The sequence below is a fragment of the Zychaea mexicana genome (genome assembly GCF_025766255.1).
Source record: "Zychaea mexicana strain RSA 1403 chromosome Unknown BDB00scaffold_115, whole genome shotgun sequence".
In the NCBI taxonomy this organism is placed as follows: domain Eukaryota; kingdom Fungi; phylum Mucoromycota; class Mucoromycetes; order Mucorales; family Lichtheimiaceae; genus Zychaea; species Zychaea mexicana.
Window position 1 is genome coordinate 83,370 of NW_026516778.1, and position 20,715 is coordinate 104,084.

General features: G+C 43.8%; 9 protein-coding genes across 9 annotated transcripts; 3 read left to right on the forward strand and 6 right to left on the reverse strand.

Moving 5' to 3' along the window:
- Positions 1–90: 90 nt before the first annotated feature.
- On the reverse strand, positions 91–1,593 carry BDB00DRAFT_62262 (uncharacterized protein). Its single transcript, XM_053118064.1, has 3 exons — positions 1,355–1,593; positions 883–995; positions 91–808 (listed from the first exon to the last, which is right to left on the reverse strand). The coding sequence occupies exons 1-3, from the start codon at positions 1,357–1,359 to the stop codon at positions 252–254; spliced, it is 675 nt and encodes a 224-aa protein (XP_052974431.1). The 5' UTR covers positions 1,360–1,593; the 3' UTR covers positions 91–251.
- A 235-nt stretch (positions 1,594–1,828) lies between these two features.
- On the reverse strand, positions 1,829–2,598 carry BDB00DRAFT_773014 (uncharacterized protein; the record flags this gene model as incomplete). The annotated part of the gene is made up of 2 exons (XM_053120071.1): positions 1,829–2,296; positions 2,404–2,598. The coding sequence occupies 2 exons, from the start codon at positions 2,596–2,598 to the stop codon at positions 1,829–1,831; spliced, it is 663 nt and encodes a 220-aa protein (XP_052974432.1).
- A 475-nt stretch (positions 2,599–3,073) lies between these two features.
- Positions 3,074–4,003, forward strand: BDB00DRAFT_62390 (uncharacterized protein). Its single transcript, XM_053118071.1, has 2 exons — positions 3,074–3,514; positions 3,575–4,003. The coding sequence occupies exons 1-2, from the start codon at positions 3,191–3,193 to the stop codon at positions 3,704–3,706; spliced, it is 456 nt and encodes a 151-aa protein (XP_052974433.1). The 5' UTR covers positions 3,074–3,190; the 3' UTR covers positions 3,707–4,003.
- BDB00DRAFT_62362 (S2 ribosomal protein) lies at positions 3,796–4,795 on the reverse strand. The gene is made up of 3 exons (XM_053118068.1): positions 4,305–4,795; positions 4,051–4,229; positions 3,796–3,964 (listed from the first exon to the last, which is right to left on the reverse strand). The coding sequence occupies exons 1-3, from the start codon at positions 4,565–4,567 to the stop codon at positions 3,885–3,887; spliced, it is 522 nt and encodes a 173-aa protein (XP_052974434.1). The 5' UTR covers positions 4,568–4,795; the 3' UTR covers positions 3,796–3,884.
- Positions 4,796–6,013: 1,218 nt separating this feature from the next.
- On the forward strand, positions 6,014–7,913 carry BDB00DRAFT_849569 (zinc-binding alcohol dehydrogenase domain-containing protein 2-like protein). The gene is made up of 6 exons (XM_053125378.1): positions 6,014–6,210; positions 6,335–6,538; positions 6,605–6,697; positions 6,781–7,051; positions 7,199–7,332; positions 7,466–7,913. Exons 1-6 carry the CDS (start codon positions 6,206–6,208, stop codon positions 7,797–7,799), a joined length of 1,041 nt encoding a protein of 346 aa, XP_052974435.1. The 5' UTR covers positions 6,014–6,205; the 3' UTR covers positions 7,800–7,913.
- Positions 7,914–8,647: 734 nt separating this feature from the next.
- BDB00DRAFT_964050 (uncharacterized protein) lies at positions 8,648–11,099 on the forward strand (the record flags this gene model as incomplete). The annotated part of the gene is made up of 10 exons (XM_053129766.1): positions 8,648–8,672; positions 8,757–8,796; positions 8,887–9,062; positions 9,212–9,439; positions 9,550–9,911; positions 10,034–10,199; positions 10,306–10,453; positions 10,527–10,638; positions 10,717–10,921; positions 11,010–11,099. The coding sequence occupies exons 1-10, from the start codon at positions 8,670–8,672 to the stop codon at positions 11,097–11,099; spliced, it is 1,530 nt and encodes a 509-aa protein (XP_052974436.1). The 5' UTR covers positions 8,648–8,669.
- Positions 11,100–11,284: 185 nt separating this feature from the next.
- On the reverse strand, positions 11,285–14,809 carry BDB00DRAFT_773024 (chitin synthase-domain-containing protein; the record flags this gene model as incomplete). Its single annotated transcript, XM_053120072.1, has 6 exons — positions 11,285–11,887; positions 11,980–12,402; positions 12,458–13,166; positions 13,254–13,388; positions 13,524–14,000; positions 14,067–14,809. The coding sequence occupies 6 exons, from the start codon at positions 14,807–14,809 to the stop codon at positions 11,285–11,287; spliced, it is 3,090 nt and encodes a 1,029-aa protein (XP_052974437.1).
- A 696-nt stretch (positions 14,810–15,505) lies between these two features.
- BDB00DRAFT_849580 (glycosyltransferase family 20-domain-containing protein) lies at positions 15,506–18,809 on the reverse strand. Its single transcript, XM_053125379.1, has 8 exons — positions 18,531–18,809; positions 18,301–18,441; positions 18,083–18,208; positions 17,951–18,003; positions 17,569–17,880; positions 17,077–17,481; positions 16,835–17,014; positions 15,506–16,743 (listed from the first exon to the last, which is right to left on the reverse strand). Exons 1-8 carry the CDS (start codon positions 18,721–18,723, stop codon positions 15,907–15,909), a joined length of 2,247 nt encoding a protein of 748 aa, XP_052974438.1. The 5' UTR covers positions 18,724–18,809; the 3' UTR covers positions 15,506–15,906.
- On the reverse strand, positions 18,718–20,381 carry BDB00DRAFT_849588 (uncharacterized protein). The gene is made up of 3 exons (XM_053125380.1): positions 20,044–20,381; positions 19,323–19,872; positions 18,718–19,254 (listed from the first exon to the last, which is right to left on the reverse strand). The coding sequence occupies exons 1-3, from the start codon at positions 20,163–20,165 to the stop codon at positions 19,111–19,113; spliced, it is 816 nt and encodes a 271-aa protein (XP_052974439.1). The 5' UTR covers positions 20,166–20,381; the 3' UTR covers positions 18,718–19,110.
- Between the last annotated feature and the right edge of the window lie 334 nt (positions 20,382–20,715).

Sequence of the window (20,715 nt, forward strand, 5' to 3'; positions counted from 1 at the left end):
TTAGTTTGGACGGTTCGGTCTCTAGATAGTGGTGAGGGGGTTTATATATATATATATATATAAAGGTGTGCGTGATTGGACTATGTACATGCTTGTTGTTCTGTGGTGTGTATGGGTGTAAATGAATGAATGAATGAATGAATTGAATTGAATGGGTGGCTGGGGGGAGGAAAGGAAAAGAAGTGTATGATAAGTAGTAGTATAATAGTATAACAATGGTAATCTAAAAAGCAAGGGCGGTTTGGGAACGATCACTTGGGTAAAAGGTTCTTGAACTCATCAAAATCAATAAAACCATCGCCGTTCGTATCCGCATCGTCCATCATGGCCTTGATCTCGTGCAGCGTCAAATGCTCGCCCAGACTGATCATGACGTCCTCGAGCTCCTTTTTGCTGATCAGTCCGTCGCGGTTCTTGTCAAATGCCTGGAAACACTGCACAAGTTCCATATCGTCGTAGAAACTGATCCGTTTGCTGCCATTCTTGGTGCGTTTCGAAAAGTTGGATGGTGTGGAGGACTTGAGGGCGCTTTCCATCGAAGGGTGATGATAACTTTGTGGTTCTTCGGTAAAAGCGACAACAGGTTGTTTACTGCTACTAGTAACAAGAGTACCGTCTGGGGTCAAGTGGCGAATCATGGCCGTGGCGAATTCCTCAAAGTCAATGAGATTGTCATTGTTTAAATCGACGGCATGTGCAATAGACTGGATTTCAGCAGTGTCGGTTGCGATATTCAGATTCTCGATAATCTTGCCAAAATCAGTTAATGTGATTGTGCCGGCCCCTCGAACGTCAAAGATCCGGAATGCTTTTCATGTGGATAGACGTTTTTCTGTCAGCTTCTGTCTCTTCTTGCATACATGCACAGGTTTGTTTACAAACCTTGACGTAGTGATTCCAGTTCCTCGGGAGTGACGTTCAGACCATGCGCTTGTCCTGTTGTTGTAATAGTGTCTTTGGGAGCTTTGTCCAAAGGAACGGCAGAAATAGGACTGCTAGAGTGTAACATAATTGCATTCAAATAATATAGAGTGTAGAGCGGGTAAAAGAGTGAGAGAGAAAGAGGAGAAAGAGAAACAGAGGGCAAGATCATTGTCCCTTTTTATATACGTGCTTGCTTCTCTGTGTGTGGTGTGGTGACGAGTTTTATCTCCATGATAGATGCTTCTGTAAAGAACATCCATTTTCACATTTCCCCGCTCGTTCCTCTTTGACCATGCGCGTTGGTCAAGACAATTGGATTCACTTCTATTGCACCCCGGCCCCCCCCCCCCCAAACCACCATCCTCTCCCCCCAAATAAAAGACAGACACATCACCAATCCCCGGTTGGAGCAACAACGTGCGTCACTTACTGCATTTATATCTGCAACATTCATTGGGCTATTGTTACTTGCCAAGCCCTCAACACCTTGCAAAGTACCTTTTTCCACTGCAGAAAGTAGGGGAGGGGGGGGCGATCTTGACCGATATTTTGTGTTCTCTCTCCCCAAAAATAATAATAGCAACTCAGCCACCCTTCCATGAAAGAACACACACACACACAGACCCGCTGGGCTTCTATCAAAGAAATCACGGAATTCATTCGGTGGGGAGCCAGAAGGGCAAGCGTGTCAAAAGAAAAAAAGGCTCAAAAAGGATATTAAAAGGAGGAGCTAGAGAGAGACAGAACCTTCTATTCCAAAGGGAAAGATAGAATGTCCATCCGTGCTAAATCGAACAGTCGCTTAAACAGATGCACACTGCTACGTAGTAATGATGGGCAGCCAGGAAGAAAAAGGAATGTTACACAGCTACCCCCCCCTTCTTATCTCGACCCCAAAAGAAAGTTATTGCTGCTGCTGCTGCTGATGGCATTTACAAAAGAACTTGCGTACAGAGTACCGATGGTGTTTACGCTCATGATGATGATGCGGACATGAAGTATCCGTACTTGTTGGAGACGTAGGCGAAGACAGCGGCGACAAGGGATCGGTAGCATCGCCAGCAGGTGGCTTGACACCCATCATGAGAGAAAATTCATGGAAATTAATGACCCCATCCTGGTCATGGTCGGCTTCCTGGATCATCTTTACTGCCTCGTCCTTGGTGATGCGATCACCCAACTGGTGCATCATGGCCAGCAGCTCGTCTGCATGGATCACGCCATTCCCGTCCCGGTCAAACGCATCAAACGCCTCCTTTAGCTCTTGCTGTTTCTTGGTCAGCCGTACCGGGTTGGACAGTGTCGGTCGCATCAGTCGTGCGAACTCTTCAAACGTCAAATTGCCATCGGTGTCTGTGTGCACTTTTTGCAGCTTCAAAGTTTTTTAGTTTCCCCCGGGGGGAAAAAAAGAAATTAAACCATTTTTCTTTTTTCGTTGGTTGTATATAGAAAAACGTTATTTTGTACCATGGAGACAACCGCCGTTGTTGTTGTTGTTGCCGTGTCTGATGCTTCAGAAATAACGCCTGCTGACTTTAGCATTTCTTGTAGTTCGGCCGGTGATACTTTGCCGTCCTTGTCTTTGTCAAACGCTGCAAACATTTCTTCCAGCTCGAGCCGCTTGCGCGTACTCATCATGTGTAATCCCAACGATGATCGTTTTGATGAGGCCATGCTTCTTCGTGGTGATGAGGAGGAGGATGCCAATGTGCTGCTAGTGGTAGATGTAGTAGTAGTAGTAGTAGTAGTAGTAAAGAATGACGAGAAGCTCCGCCTTGCTTGGCTCTTGTGTTCCTTGAGGCTGCGCATTTTCTGTCGTTGTTGTTGTAATACACACACACACACACACTGGTCTTTTTCTTTCCCGGTACTTTTTCGGAAAAACGTATTTAAATCAGAAAATGCACACACCCAGTGGGTAGGTAAAAAGAAGCCAGTAACAGATTGACGGAGAGTCGAAATAATAGCATCGTGCTTGACTCACACACACACACACTACACCAAGTAGAGTGTTCACCCACCGTTGCCTTGAAGCCGCCCCCTCCTTTTTTCTTTATTCGATATAGGCATTTCCCCTTCCCAACCCCCCAACCCCCTCCATCTCCCAGATACCTTTCAACGAAAGCTTCCATGTTCACTGGGCGTGTTCCAAGTAGTTTCTCATGAGCAGCAATAATGCGTTTTTGTTTCGAACCAATCAATTCACTTGTGCCCCAAAAAGAGAAGAACGCGACAGTTTCACATTTAAAAAACCTCAACCTGTCAAATGACATTGATAGTGAGAGAAGACTGCATGAATAGAAAAAACTCTCACACAAACAACAGAAATAAGCGTCCAACTTGGTTTTCTCCTCTTTCACTTGTTCATATCATCTTCTATACACCATGTCCAACTACACAGTCTTGTCTGCACGAATATTACACGACGAACTCAAGCAACAGCAGGAGCAACATGACGAACAACAGCAACAAGTGCTACCTCGTCCCACTGCTGCTGCTGCTGCTGCTGCTACTACTACTAAAGACCGTAGTCAGCATCAGTCTGAACAGAACTCTGGCGGCTTTACGCATCATTCTGAATACTGTGTCTGTAAGTGCTAGGCATGTGTTGGAAGTCAAGAGAAAGACACAAAATACTGAAGAAATGGAGATATGTATAGGTCGAGGGTCCGGAGTAGGATGTGATTGTGGTCGTGTATGTCATTGTGCCGATGTGCGCAAGACAACATGCCACTGTGGCCACGGATGCTATAACTCTTGGGATCGATGTATGCTTGGCTGATATAGCCAGTAGTAGTAATCATTTCCTCCATAAAAAAAACCCCCCACCACGATATCTCTTTGTTTTTCTGGTTGACAGTTGACACACAAAGAAAGTAAAAAAAAGGCATATTTTTTTTATTATCTTTTTTTTCATTTTATATTTGAAAAAGAGAGAGAACAAAAAAGTCCTGGTCCTTTTACTTTCGCTGCTTGAGAGCAAGGAAGTCAGTGTGCTCTTGGAAGGGAGCCTTGGTGAACTCAGTCTCTTCCCACAGATCTATAGATTTCTTGTCAGTCCCCTTTTTCCCATTCTCATCCAGAAACACACGCTTTTTCTAAATTAAAAAAAAAATGAATCCTTACCGGGAGTCAAGAAACCGTAGGTGTTGCCAATAGCAGCAAAGGTAGCCTTGACAAAGTTACCCAAAGTGCGGGTGGAACCACGCGAGGTAGTGTAGCAGTCAGTGATACCAGCGAGCTGCAAGACCTTCTTGGGAGTAGGAGCAGCGACCAAGCCAGTACCCTTGGGAGCAGGGATCAAACTACAGCACAAACACATTGTTCAGATTTTATACAAACGCATCATTACTACTAGTTACAGCGCCTCCCAAACTTACCGGCACATGGCCGAACCACACTTGCCAGTAACCTTGCAAGGCACAGTGTGGGGATCACCAAGAGCGGTACCCCAGTAACCACGGCGGACAGGGATGACCGAAAGCTTAGCCAAGATGATAGCACCACGGATAGCGGTGGCGACTTCCTTGGAGCACTTGACACCCAAACCGACGTGGCCGTCCGAGTCACCAATGACAACAAAGGCCTTGAAACGAGTGCGCTGACCGGCACGCGTCTGCTTCTGGACAGGCATAATCTTCATGACTTCATCCTTCAACGAGGGCAAGAAATAGTCCACAATTTGGTACTCCTTGACGGGAAGCGAGAAGGTGTAGATCTCTTCCAAGTTCTTGATCTTGCCAGCCTTTACGAGACGGCCAAGCTTGGTAACAGGAACCCTTTAATTTTTATGAATTTTGTTTGGTGAGCTTTTTCTGTTTTAATTGATGAAAGGGGGTTGGATTGGGAGGGGGGGGCATACACTCTTTGGAGATTGTAAGCCAGACGATTTTTGTTTTTTTTTTCTTTACCATTCAGTCTTTTCGTCGCCACGGCGTCCACGGCCACGGCCACGGCCACCACGGCCACGACCACGTCCGAAACCACCACGTCCTAATTAATCAAATCAATAAAAATAATCAATCAATACAATGTTCAATTCGGAATAAAATTAGGAGGTCCTTTCGTGAAAAATCTACTTACTATCGGCCGGTGCAGAGTCAGCCATTTTCTACAAATCGCAATTGCAAGAAAAAGAAAAAATTGAATATAAATAAGAAATCGAAGTCGTCGTTGTTGTTGTTGTTCATTTGCTTTTCTCCCCGTGCATAGCATTTTGTTAATGGTGGCGGGTTACTCAGCTGATAACGCCTCCTCCTCATGGAATCGTTCCTAGGCCCATCATCCATTTTTCGTTTCTTTCGCAATCCATCTATCTATCGATCCATGCCATCCATCCGTCTGGATGCATCCACCCCCTTTAGCCAATGCCTAACACCACCCAAAGTTGAATGGTACTTACTACTATAAATTAAGGAGGAAAGGGCTCTGGTATCCATATCCATCACGTAGTCAATCATCGCGCGCAAGCTCTGGGTTTCGAAAAAAAAAGTCCGGCCGTTCCAGTTCCGGCGCGGCCCCGAGGGGGGGCTATAGCATCTTTGAGATGCCCGGACACTCACTCCACTTTACTTTTCGTTGGTCACCGCGTCGATCCATTATGAATTACTTATATTTGATCTACGTATAAATGGAAAATCTATATATCAAGCTGGATTGTACGTATGTGTGTGTATGTGTGTGTAAATGACAAAATAGTCAATGCGCTTCTTGAATCTTTATGCTATATACCAAGAAGCATTTTGAGTTTGGAGGAACAACATAGAATATGTGGGGCCTGCATAACAACGGTGTAGCAACAACATCGTGGCAATGTAAATGTAGCATAATAGCATAGCAAATCCATTATAACGACGTAGCAATACTCATTGCAAAAGCAAAAATAATCTCACTGACGTAGCAAATCAATACGAAAACCTATATGTACACACCTAATGTAACTACTTGAGAAAAAAGATGACAGTTGAACATTGTTGCCCAACCGACAATGCCCTTGCCGTTGATATCTTCAACCACTCATTAAACATATATTAATAAGTAGAGTACAAAGATCGTCGACTCTCTCTGTGTGTGTGTGTGTAAAACACCGTGAGAAGCTTTTAAATTTTATTTGTTATGCCAGTGATTATACTATTTGATAAGCTCAAAAACGTCGCGGGAAATTCCTACTAACAAAGACACCTTCATATATAATGATCTCTCTTGGAAACCATCAGCGACAATACGCTTTTATACACACACATACATTCCTCTGTCCATCTTCTTTCCTCATTTTCAACTCATGAGGTATATAACGATACTAAAGCGTTCTTGCCCCTGTAACTTACACCACATAATCATAAACCCCCCATTAAGAACGAATAATACAATACCAACCCGCCTCTCTCTCTCTCTCTCCCTAAAACTATAGTGCACCACCGTCAACTTTCCGCAAAATTCAAGCCGTTGAGATTGGCAACAACTACCGTAAAGTAACCCAAGTCGTCACTGTGCCGTACAATAGCTTAACGGACGACCTAAAACCAAACCAAGTTATTGTCAAGAACTTGTATCTGGGTATTAACGCTTCTGACGTGAATTATACTAATGCTAAATATGTGCCTGGTATCAAGCCGTAAGTAGTCCCCTTTTAGTTTTGTCAACATTCTTTAAAGATTAATAGCGGATAAAATGTACATAGTCCATTTGACGTTGGGTTTGAGTCCATGGGACAAATTATACAAGCTGGCTCTTTGGTGCCCAAAGAAGCTGTCGGTAGTCATGTGCTTGTTTCGTGAGTACTCAATCAAGTTCGAAAAGCTACGCTTGTTTCTGTCGTCTCACCAATAATGCTCTCTTCGTGTGATTTATTAATAGTCAATATGGTGCTTATGCAGAATATATGTCTGTCCCCTACACAAGTGTGATCCCAGTCCCGGGTAACAAAATCGAATATATGGCTTTGCGCTCATCCGGTCTCACGTCTTCCATTGCACTTGAAGAAATGGGTCGTATGACGACTGGCGAAACTGTATTGGTCACGGCTGCTGCTGGCGGTGCTGGTCAAATTGCCGTTCAACTTGCCAAATTGGCTGGTAACCATGTCATTGGCACTTGCTCGAGTGATGATAAGGTTGTTATGCTCAAGGTAATTAATGGGAATAGCAATCGCTTTTTAAAGATGAAGCTCCAATTGGAGTGACAGACAAGTAGAGGAAAGAGCTTAAAGGGGGGCCTCCGCTAGTTCGCTCTCATTTATCTCACAGAATCGATGCTTTTATGTTTGTTACTATAGTCTTTAGGTTGTGATCGAGTGATCAATTACAAAAAGGAAGATTTCAAGACGGTCCTGAAGAAAGAATACCCCAAGGGCGTGGATATCGTCTTTGAAAGTGTCGGTGGATCGTTCTTTACTACTTGCTTGAACAGGTATAGAAAGAAGAAGATATGGGTGATGATGATGATGATGATGATGACGTTGTATGATAAGAGCGGTAGTAAAGGATTGATATTATGGAAAGAATTAACAAATATATACATATGTATGTATCGTCTTTTTAAGTTTGGCTGTCAAGGGCCGATTAATTGTGATCGGCATGGTTTCCACCTACTCGGGCGCATCCGGTATGCAGGGTGACAAGGTAGATACGCTCAAGCTGTTGGGCAAGTCGCGTACAGTAGCCGGCTTTTTCGTTCCCGACTATCTCCATCTATATCCCTCGCATATGCAGAAACTAGTCAAATTGTTCCAGGAAGGCAAATTGAAGGTTGAAATTGATTCTGCTGGTTTGGATGGTATTGAGCATGTTGTGGATGGCGTCGAGTATCTGCATTCGGGTAATAACAAGGGCAAGGTGGTGATACCCTTGCTTCCTGTCAATCACTCCAAGATTTAACCAATGTAGTAATAATAAAGTTATATAACTTTTGGCCAGTGATTTTGGTCAGATGATTTCATTTGTATATACAATGTTGAGATTCATTTGTTTGATTTCATTAGAGGAAAAGAGGTGGAACAAAAGATTATTGCTTTCGGTAATCCAAATATTGTACCCCTTTTATTTGCATGATGCAACAACTTGACATTCATACATACAGAACCACAGCACGCCTTCATCTACATCAATGTATAAGTATTATGACCTCAAGAAAGAATTTACATGACTTATCGACTGGTATACTTACTAATAGCTATAATTCATAATGCAAACGGGATTGTTGTTGCAAACGCAGCACATACATTTATCATAGAGGGCGAAGAAAATATGTAGGACCGCTTTCACAGTCGAGAAAATATTATAGAATATTGCTACATACTATACTTGCTTCAATTATCATCCAAGTACATAGCAAAGCATATACAATAAAGAAACTTTAATACATTAGACAATCAGCGAATGACGATTTAATGCATAGCAAAGGATTGTTAATCAAGAAATCCCGTTAAAAATGCTTCGCGTGTATTACTCTTATTATATCACTTGCTACAACATCGATGACAAAATATTGAAATCACTCATGCAAAATGTGCAACTCTTAACACCTATGTAATGGTCACTAGTATGTATACGGGCCACTAGCAAAAAGAATAGATCAGCCCTCTGTCCCAATACACCATGCAAACGAAGATCTGTTCTTCGCGGGTGGTGGTGATACCGACCATCCCGAATGGGGATCAAGCGGAGTTAATTCAAGCGCGCTCGTTTTAGGTGGAGCAATAAGGCCAAAACCCACCACGTTGCACCTTTCAACTTCATCGCGCTTCAATGGTAAAGAGGAAGGGGCTGACAACGTTTGAAAGAAACGTTCCCTAATTTACAAACCTAATGGCAATAACTCCTTATAATTTATAGGTTGTGTTAGCAGCATCAATTGTAACCAAGAGCGGCAAAGGTAATAAAAAGAAGAATAAACTGAGCTATAGACAAACGATCTTTATATAATATATACTGACATGAACCGTTATATATAATTAAAAAATAGCCGTCATCTCTCGCCAATTTCGCGAAATGCAACGTTCGCGCATCGAAGGCCTTTTAGCATCATTTCCAAAGTTGACGAGTACGGGACAACAACACACTACAGTAGAAACTGAGCACGTCCGTTACGTGTATCAACCCCTGGAGGAACTGTTCATGGTTCTCATTACCAACCGTCAGGTACCATTCCCATTTGCACCTCCCAAAAATCAAACAGTAGAGAGCGAGAAGCACGTTTTTTTATATATATATAAAAAAAAAGAGACTGGAAGACGGTTAATATTCGATAGAAAGGAATTATACTCACCCCAAGGAATATCTAAAAACAGTCAAACATTTTGCAAGATATCGAATCATTGCATCTTTTTGCCCGAGTGGTTACTGATATCTGTCGCTCGTGTGATGAACAAGACATCCTTCGAAACGCATTTGAGTTGTTGTGCGCTTTTGATGAAATTATTTCCGAGGGTTATAGAGAAAACGTCAACTTGTCGCAAGTCAAGAGCATCATCGAGATGGAAAGTCACGAGGAAAGAATACAGGAAATCATTGCCAAGGTAACAACTGATGCGAACGTTTGAATTCTGGAGTGAACGACCGATACACATCCAGAGAGAGAGAAAGAGAGTAATGATGGAACGAAAATAACCCCAATGTAATATTGTAGAACAAAGAGCAAGAAGCCAAAGAGGAACTCAAGAGACGGGCAAAGCAGTTTGATATGCAGAAAAAGGAAGCACAAAAGCGTGGACAAGGATTCATGCAGGGCAACTTTAGCTCCCAGAGCAACTACATGGGCGGTCGCTTCTCGCCAGCGTTGGAGCCTACGGTACAAACTTCGGTGGACTCGCCCTTTGTCAGTCGTTCGTCTACTCCACCTGCTCCTTCGGCCAAGGCTCGTGGTATGCAGTTGGGCCGTAAACCCAAATCGACCGATCTGTTTGAAGCCATCAAGACCGAAGTGGAGGAGCCTTTGCTCAAGTCGTCTCGGTCTTCTGCGAGTGGTGGCATGACCAAGAACCCCGAAGGGTAATGCGTTTGAACCAAAAAGAAAACGTTTGGCTGTCGAACTGAGGAGAGGGGGGAAATGGGCTGTTCTAGAGAACAACGTATTTCTTAACAAAGTATTCATGGGCTGTTTGTTCATATAGTATCCATGTGTCGATCGAAGAGCGTGTGTCACTTGCTGCCAATCGAGACGGTGGTTTGGAACAAATGGAAGTTCGCGGTATCCTCACATTAAGAGTTGGCGATGCTTCCACTGCCAAAGTCCGTCTCACTCTGCAAGCAGCAGATGATCCAGCCATCAACTTTAAGGTAAATTCTACTACATGCTTTCTGCCCTTTTCTAAAGAATCATTCGCTAACACCCCCCTTCCCCTTCCTCAATTCTTATCTCCACCGGTTGGATCCTCTACACTAGACCCATCCAAACGTAGACAAGGCTGTATTCAAAAATGAAAAGGCTGTACAGATGCGAGATGTCGCTCGAGCTTTCCCAGTGAACCAAAACTTGGAGGTTGTTAGATGGAAGTTTGCTACACGGGATGAAACAGCCGTTCCACTTACAAGTAGGTATATCTCGTTATTTGTAAATTTTTCGAGATCGGTAAGAGACCTAACCTGAATCGCTCTTAAATTTAGTAAACTGCTGGCCATCACCCGCTGGCGATGGTACTTGCGACGTCAATATCGAGTATGAGCTGGAAGCGGATCAATTAGAACTACGTGATGTCGTTGTCTCTATCCCATTACCGTAAGCTTTTCTTTTCTTCTCTTTTTCTGGTTGCAAGTTGGCAAAATAGTACACTGACTATGATTCTGCAATTTTTAGTGCTGAGCCATCAGTCACTGTACACAGCGCCGACGGCTCATACTTTGTCGACCGCCAACGTCGATCGTTGGACTGGCAATTGCCAGTGATTAATAGCTCAAATAAGGCCGGTTCTCTTGAATGCAATATTCCAGGCGAAGACGCCAATGGTTTCTTCCCTGTCATGGTATCTTTTGTCAGCGACAAATTGATCTGCGATGTGGATGTAAGTTTTTGAAACTTCAAACAGAGAGAAAAATGATATGATGCATGGTGACTAAGGTGTCTTTTTCTTTTTACTCCAACAATGATAGGTATTGGATGTACAAAATATGGAAACCAACAGCCCAGCACAATTCACCAAAGACGTTCTTCTTGCTGCAGATGATTACACCATTGGTTAGAGAAACAAATAAAAAGGAAAGGGAAAAGGGACATAATAAACGAAAAAAAAAGAACAAGACATATCGTATTCTTAATAGGATTATACAAAATATATATTATGTTATATTATATAACGTGATATATGGGAAAAAAAGAGAACCAAAAAAGAGATAGAAAAAAAAAGACAGTAGTGTGTAGTAAACTTTTAATGGCCATAATAAATGGCTGGATAATTGCGAACATGTTGACTCGCCTCCTCCGACGTTGCATGCCTATCCTGTCTTGCCCATTCTTCAAACTTGCGCATCACAATATCCTTGCCATCGAACTTGCCTTGTCGTCTACTGTGATCTTCGTGCTGACCTGTGATGCCTTGTACTTGTCTTGTTTCGCCCCAAGAGAAATCGTCAAAATTCCAATAAGCATAGGCCGGCAACAGAAAGTTCCAGATGGGCAAAGAGCACAAATAAACCATCATCCATCCAACATAGACCATTTTGCGCGTCGTCAAAGCAATCAGTACAGCAGGAAGACCGAGGATGGCGGCTAAAAGTAAGAGCGGGATGATCGGTACAGGACGGACAAAGAAGGAAATGACGACCAGATAGAGCGTGAAAGAAATGGCTGCTGGCAAGACAACGGTGCCGACGAGTTCCATAAATACAACGAATTGCATGGAGAAACAAAAGGTGCCACACAGGTCGCGGATTAGAACGAGCTCAAGGAGGTTGTGAACAGTTGAGTTGATCCATCGACGTCGTTGAGACAACAACACGGGGAACGTATCTGGCACAACCGTTTTGCAGACCTAGAGTGATTTCGCAAATATTTTTGAGCCAACGTTATTAACGATGGAGCTTTTTCAAAGATAACTCTTGTCATTTTCTATTTAATGCTTACTGCCTGGGGAACAAAGACCATTTTGCGTTTAGGGAACGTGCGCAACATCAATGTGGTAAGATACCGATCTTCACCAAGCAACAATAGATTCTTTTTATGCAAGGTATCTACGACATTTTCGCAATAGCTTTCGACGATATCGGTGGAGCAAAAGATTGGCACGTATTGTTCGCCTTTCGGTGCAATGATACGGTACATACAGAAACATCCAGGAAGACACGTAACGCCACCAAAGATTGATTCGAAAGCCTTGCTCATGTGATGCGAAATGTAGTATTCAAACACTTGGATCGCCGTGACCCAACTATCGCTCTTGTTGGCAATTTTTGTCTCACCACACAAGCCCATGATTCTTGAATCGCGGGACATGGTAGCTACCATACGTGCCAAAGAGTCCGGATAAACCTTTGTATCTGCATCCACCTATCATCCGATTTATGTAAGTCAATGACAATGATAAGAGGTATTTCAAACTTACCATGAGACAGCATTGAAACCGAGCAGGATGTCTGTCCACCAGCTTGGCGATGGCTTTACAAAACTGAAACTCGAGTTCACACATGCGGTCGTGATAAAATATCTTTTGCATCGTGTTCATCAAGATGACTTGACTGTCACGTTTACCACGATTGCCTGGCTTTTTAGACTTGCGTTCAGCTGGCGTGCCACATTTGGCAATAATGATCATGGGCACACGTTGCTGCTGATCCAATGGCTTGGGTTCTGGGGCCTTGGAAGGATCGTCGTTATACTTGTAATAACCAGCATACACTTTTGCCATGTTGTGTCGTCTCATGCCGTCAGCGATAGCGACATAGGAAACTGGCTTGACCTGATCGCGCGGTAACAGATCGTCTTTCATCATGTCGAGTGCGATATCTGGCGTTGATTTTGTGTTGCCAGAACCTGTAATGATACCATCGCAGATCACCAGTAACACTTTGTGGGATGCCGGGTACTCGGTGTTGGCCAGAGAATCCAGTGTCGTACGTAAGCCTTCTTCGCCTTCAGAGTAGCAGGTCACCACCATGAATGTATACAGCAAATCGAAATTGAATCGGTGTTCCTTTTGCGCATAGGCATCGGCTGCTGCGTCGCGCTGCAGTCGGCCCAATGAATGCAGTTCCCTGAAAAATTGAGAGTCTAGCACGTATGCGTTATTATTGTTGTTGTTGCTATTCTGATGACTACTCGTTGAATCATTCATGTTGTTATAGTTAGCTGGTGATGAAGGTGCAGTCGTGCATCGTCTTTGTCTCGGTGTCATTGTCAACATGGTATCGGCACTATTGCTCGCACCAAACAGGCCACCTCGACTCCCATAAGGACTGTGGCGAGACCCATAACTGGGTGAATTGGGTTGAGTGAATCTTGACGTGGTCGGGAAGAATCTGCGCATTGCCCGTCCACTGTTATTCATGTGTTGTTGTTGGTTATAATTGCCACCGCCACCACCGCCGCTTCTTGGATGTGGAGCGCTTGATACGCTACCAACACTACTGTTGTTATTGTAGATATCGCTGAAACTGGCATTATGAATCGACGTGGCTGCACTCGGTGTTGTTGTACTATGTAAGGATTCTTCAATCGAAGATATACTGCGTCGTCTTGGATAATGCATTTGTTCGACATTGTTCATTTCCCACTGTAACACAGCGTCTTGTCGTATCCGTCGTTCTTCGGCTGTTTCTTCACGAATGCTGCCCAATTTCCATGATATGCACCAGCCGAAGATCAGCGCCAGGACAAACCGTACCAGGACCACACCGAGAATGACAGCCAGCGAGACCCAGAGCACGATATCGGAAATAATGCAGCCTGTGGATCGGGTGTCGAGGACACCTACTTTGAGCACATCCGTCAAGCATTTGCCAATCATTAACCGGTCCGCTGTAGTGCTTAGCCAGTACGTTGCGTCGCGGCCGATAAAAGCGCTGCCTGGTCCAACGAATTGTGCGATTTGATATGGCATGGGAACATTGGGTGTAAGATACCGAAGTCGAGATAAATCCAGAACATTCCTACATGGCATTTATATGTTTTAGCGATCCCCCTTTTTCTTAGTGTCGAAAACAATATAACGGTACCCATTGAATGCAACAAGACTAGTTCCTGGCTGCTGAATATCTGTCCAATTATAATAAACGTCTCCTACAACATCCAGCTTGCGCAAAGCCTTTCTTGATTTAGGGCTCACGTGACAGCCATCCCTTTTCAGGTTATCGGTGGCATTGACCTTTAAAGGATCGTTTCTGTCAATGGGCACGCACGGGAAATAGTTGATTACATTGCCCCGCGGATCGTCCGCTACAATGGGTCTGAAAATGCCTTTGCAATTATAATTGACAGTCTGAAACATAAATGACAAATCACGACCGCCATAGCCCATTTCCAAGAGATCGCCACTGGCAGGAATGCCGGGATAAGGCGTTGCATGTTTGAACGATTTCAGGTCAAATACGCGACCAGAAATAATGATTTGATCTTCATTGATACCGGTGGGTCGGATGCGTGTTGGCTGTCGGCCACAGACGGTTGCATTGAACCCGAACGTCAGAAAACCAACGGATACACACAAAATCATAATGATGATCACCAAAGATACTTTTTCGCGCCACGCTTGCTGTATTTGCTTATCCTTGATGCCGATCAATCGCATGAAAGGTGTAGGGATCCACCAGGTTAGGATCCAGCTCGTCAGCACCCAGCAGTCGGGTTTTTGTGATGGGAGTAGTCGTCGTCGTAGCTTTTGGTGCGCTTTTTCTTTGATGATACTGTAGTCGTCATCGAATCCATCGTCGTTCGTGGCTGTTGCAAGATTGGTTGGCATCGTGAGGTATCTTGGTGGTCGTGGCAGTGGTGATCCAGTCGTTGATGTCGGCTCAGGGTGATTATTATTGTTGTTGTTGTTGCTGCTACTGCTGCTCTGGTTCATGGTGCTGCTGTTGTTGTTGTTACGATGGGTCTGCCGAGTGGACGACATGCGTTGTTGTGCTGCTGCAGCGGTGCCAGCTACAGAAGGCTGTCGAGGTTGTTGTTGTTGTTGGTGTGAATGCGCGTCATTGTCCGGTCTAGAGGTATCCACGCGTAGGTTGGACGTTTTTCGCGTGGCTTTTGGATTGCTGCTGGAAGTAATGCCAGACTGCTGCTGTTGCTGTCGTTGTTGTGGGCGATGTGATGATGGTGATGATAATGGTGAAGAAGAAGGCGGTGGAGGATGTGTTGGGGAGTCGCGTGCCTTATTTTCCGAAGACATTATGAAAATGAAAAGAGAGGAGGGAGAGGGTAGGGTTATGTGTTGGTGGGAGATGTAATGAATTAAAAATTGTATATGTTCAAGGGACTTTTTCTTTCAGATCGTTTGAGATGTATAGGCGCCACTCTTTTTTCTTTACTAGCTGTATGAGCCTGTTCTTGTTTAGTAAAAAGTCTTTGTGCAGTTGCTGCTGCTATGGTGTTAACACGTTCTTTGATTTTCAAATAGTGATAGAGAGCATATGTAGTTAAGGTGGCGGCGGTTTCATCGAACCGCAGAAAACAAAAAAAAAAAGAGGCATCCGCTAGCCGTTGCATTTTGCTCAAATCGCAGATCCATGTTTGCTTATCATGCAAAAGGACGTTAAAATAGCAAGAACCAAGACATTCTTTTACTTTGCTTTGCATTCGACACCGCGGTTGCAATTGCAATGCAAGAAGAATAAAATTTCTCCGGGTATTATACGACGTTTTCGGGAACATTTTCCTTTGTTTTGAGTTGGTGTCTGTCGTTGTTCATCTATCCACATCCATCCGCATCACAATAGTAGAAAACAGTAAAAATAGAGTATAAATTTAAGCAAGAAATATACAAAATGTTGGGGAAATCTACAGTGTGCAAGTACTTTAATACTATTTAGTTTCTAATAAGAAGAAGAACAACCAATGCTTTCATCCTTGAGCATCGGTATTCGTACTAGCGGTAGCATGGGTTGTAGAAGCAGCCATACATGCCATGGTATTGATGATCTCTTGTACATTTTGCACTCGCCAAAGGGCCCGTGTCTTTTTGTCTTCGGCTGCGCTCACCATCACTGAAAAGATCTGCTCATCCGACAAAAGGGTCGTCTTTCTGAGCTGTTTGAACATGTCTTCGTCCGTTTTATCATCGCCACAGCACATGACAAAGTCGTACGACTGGTCACCATCATGATTTGCAGAGGTCACAGTATCAGTAGCGCTACCACCACCACCACCACCACTACTACTACTGCTACTCAGTAACCGATTCACGATTTCTCCCTTGTTGATCAATGTCGGTCGGACTTCGAGGTTCTTTTTGCCCACCAACACTTCCACTGGCAATTTCGAAAGAATCGCATTTTCAAGATGGTTTTGACATTCTTTAGCCTGGAACGCGCCATAATCGGGATCGGCCAATCGATAGTGCCAAGTGATGGAGCATCGTTTGTGTTCAATGAAAGAACCAGACGTTCGTTCTGTGTAGTAGGTAAAGATATCTATCACATCGTGCTTCCATCCCATGTCGAGGTGTTCTGTCAGATTGATCCATTTTTTACTGTGTGGATATTTCATGAAACAACCGTGCTCTGCGCTCAGACCAATGCCCGCAATGTGGCCCAGCCATCTGTCTAATGCTGCTTCGTCTCGTCCTGATATCACCCACACGTCGTTTTGGGGATCGGCGCAGAGTTTTTCTAAAGCTTCCAGCATGTCTGGTGGTGGTACTGCTTGTGATGGTATTTTACAGATGGGTGCCAGTGTGCCCTATATTTTTTTCGAGACAGCGAATGAGTCCGTTAAATCACGGCACCTCTCTCTGTTTCTTTCCTTTGTCGTGTTGTAAAACAAAACATACATCATAGTCAAAGCATAATAATCGTCGCTTGGATTGTCGATATTTAGTTGCTGCATAGTCTGGCCGCAAGAGTGGGGTATAGCTCGATTGTTCCGTAATTGCGATCGATTGGACAAGAACTTTGATGAATGAATGTGCCCAAAAGGACGCAGTGTGCGATTTTACATGGTCAAGCAGTTGCTGTAGTAGTTGAACATTAGAATCTGCTTTTTTTGGTCCTGCTTTCCATTCATGATACTTACCAAGTGACGAGAAACTTTCTCTTCAGCGGACATTAATAGAGCATCATTGATCGCCTTTGCCAAACCCGCATAATCCCATGGGTTCACCATCAGGGCGGAGCTCATGGACCCTGCTGTGCCTGTAAATTCGGACAAAATCAATGGTCCGTGCTTTCCCTGCTGACACATGATATACTCTAAGCTGGTCGTATTCATGCCATCGCGCACAGCAGTGATCAGCGCAGCATCAGCGATGGATAGTAAGGCGTACAATTCATCTGTTTGAACATGGTGATGATAGTGGTGGACCGGAGTGAATTCTAGCGAGCCGTAGGTGCCGTTGATGTGAGCCACGATATCCGATACTTTGTTTTCCAGTTTGGCTGTTTCGGATGTGTTGCCGTCTGTCACTTGGATAAGCACGACCTAAACCATATGATTTAATAACATTCAAATGGTTACGGATTAGAAGGGGATGAGCACCCCAAGCAAACGTCTATTTTATTTTCATACCTTATCGCGCCATTCGGGATAATCCATCAGGAACTTTTCAAACGCTGCTAGTTTTTGAATAACACCTTTGACAAGGTCCAGCTTGTCACGTCCGACGATGATCTTTTTCCCAGTGTACATGCTAGCGATAGCCTTGACCTTGGCTAGGACAGACGGGTCGCTTCGCATTTGATCGACTCGATCGACGTCAATACCAATGGGAAACGTGCCGACGTGACAGAAATGACCACCTCCGTCAATGCCTTCGGGTGTCGATTCAAAACCAAACACACGAGTGCAAGTCGAAATAAAGTGACGCGAATACGAGTATGTCTATTATCAATCCAAATTGATAAGCTTCCTTCTTCTTTATCCTTATCTTTCATTTTGAGTGGGAACTTGCCTGAAATCCAACCAGGTTGGCACCCAGCATACCTTTTAGGATTTCTTGTCTTTCTATCAACAACAAAATTCATGCATTTAGCCCTTTTCTTTCTTGTGTATGCATATATATAAGCACATGTAACGCTCTTACTTGGCAAGCACCGAAAGATTTCAGAGCTAGGGAATGGTGCATGGACAAAAAGACCTATCCGTGCTTTTGGCAGCTTTTCGCGAACGAGGGCTGGAACTAGCAGCAAATGGTAGTCATGGACCCAGACTAGATTTCAAAATAATGTGCCAACCAACTGGATTGTTAGAAATATTAAAAAAAGAGCTGATCCTTCTTTTGGTTCCTCTTCTTCTTCTTACTGATATCGCCGTCCCGATAATGTTGTACAACAAGATCGGCGTACTTTTGGTTGACAGCTGCATAGCCCTCCCACTGCGTGCGTTCGAGACGACCATCCGTAGCATCGTTCCATAAGAGATAATGGAACAATGGCCACAACACTAAATAGACAAAGAGAAGATACGTTGAGTCATTATTACTCTCTCCCGAAAAGAAAGAAAAAAAAAACCAGGTGAAACAGAGTTATTACTTGTTTTACAGTAACCGTCATAATGCCCTGCGACACTTCCACTGTCTAAAAACAAAGGGATACAAGCGTGTTGTTGTCTCAGTTGTTCCGTTAAAACCGTTTTATCGTCGTCGGGTAAAGTTCGAACAAGGTTCGTCTTGGTCGTTGTCGTCGACGTCGTAGTAGTTGTTGTTGTTGTTGTTGTCGTCGTCATATCTTCCTCTGCTGTCACTTGTTTGTAAATCTGTCCTGTCCAGCCAATGTGTACAGTTTCCCATTCGTTTCGTAAGGATTCAATCCCGGCATACATTGCACCGTGTCCCCTCCGTGGCGCCAATGACCATGTCGTCCCGGTTTGGGTGATTTCGAAAGGGATTTGATGGGTGACATTGATAATTCGGGCACCATCGATCGGTATTTGTCCCGTTGTTGAAAGCAGTGGAATGAATCGCTCAGGTTCCTGCATTGAGAAAGAACGTGTTTATTATATATGTATATAAAAGCAAGTGGTGTTGAACGTATGTAAGCTATGCGTTGTCGTGTAAAGGGAGGGAAAAAGAAAAAGAAGAGGTGATGCGCGGGGAGATATAAAAATAGAATTTTATTTTGGCACGACAACCAAAACATCTTGATCGCCACGGAATATATCGAGTAACCGCTTATCCATCTGCTTTGTGTTAATGGGAATCGTCACCTTGCCATTGTTGCGTGCCAAGCTGAAGTTTTCAGGTAACCCATCCAATTCCTGTTTTTTTTTAAAAGAGAAAACATATTAGTTGATCAGCTTTTGTTGACCCGATTCTTTTTTGTTACCTCTTGAATAGCCTTGACAGAAGATTCGATGGATTCGTTCTTCAGGAACACTGAGCCTACTATGTTTTCATCCATCTTTGATCCGAGGTATACCAGAATTTCCTTTTCTTCGTCTTTGCTGTCATTAGGCACTTGCGGGGTAGACGCAGTAGTAGTAGCAGCAGCAGTAGTAGTAGTAGTAGTAGTAGTAGTAGAGGGTTCATCTTGCTGTTGTGATGCCATATGTCTTCGAACGACATTTTCGATTTTAGCTTCCGAGAACTCGTCTGGATGTAACCATGACTTTTCCAGATCGGGTTCCTTCATGTACGTGGGGACAATAGGCAATGCAGGTTCCGGTCCAACAGCAGCAGCAGCTGCTGCTGCAGACCCTTCTTGTTCTTGTTTTGCACTCGTATCACCATCCAATAGATTTTGGATAGCTGGATCCTTTGTCAAATGAAACGCAGTTTGGCCCTTGTTCGTCTTGACATTGGGATCGGCTCCGTTAGCAAGCAATAGACGTACTACCTTTTCATGGCCTCTATGAGCAGCCCAGTGCAATGCGGTCCTTTTCTTCCCCACAAGATTAAAGTTAAAATCGTGTTTGTTTGTTGTTGCTTTTTTTGGAAATAACGGACACAGCCTTTTCTTTCTTTCTTTTTTTTTTTTTTGGTTTAATGACGATCGTTCTCTTCCTACAACCCACGGTGTTAATCGAGAGAAAAAGAAAACAAATTACCAGCCGTTCATTTTGTTTCGGGAGTTAAGATTGACGCCGGCTTTGGTGAAATGGTGTACAGCATGTGCGTTGCCCAGGGCAGACACTTCACGTAATGTTTCTTCGCGTTCGTCTCCGTACATTTGGATTGACTTTAAAGTAAAAAAGAAAAAAAAAATGTGGTGGGTTTGGCGGCGCACGGTACCTTTCTTTGTGGTCGGAGTCTCTTGTAGTATCAGGTACCAGCACTTTCTGGAAAAATGCACATTCTAAATTGTCGTACTGAGAAGTTGTATCGGCTAGGTATATAAACAACGATAGAAAACGTTACTATTTAGCTTTCTTTATATATTCGAGCACGTTGAATTTGAAAATGAAGCATATACCCTCTATATTATACAGCTGTCAACACATTAATCACAATCAACCCCAGTCATAATAAATTTAAGCTATGTGATACGGTTAATGCTAGCTTAGAACGTCTTTAAAGTTGATCCACAGAGCGCGCATGGAAAGCATATGTTGCTCACAAGGTGCTTAATTGATTTTTGGCAAAAAAAGCTACCGAGAAAGAAAAGGTCTTCTGTATCCTTGTCTGTGTGCAGGTCACACCAATGATCTGCCCTCATGTATTGAAACATTGGGCTTTCCCTGTCCTTATTGAAGACCCAAATTCTAATAAAGAGAGGGGGA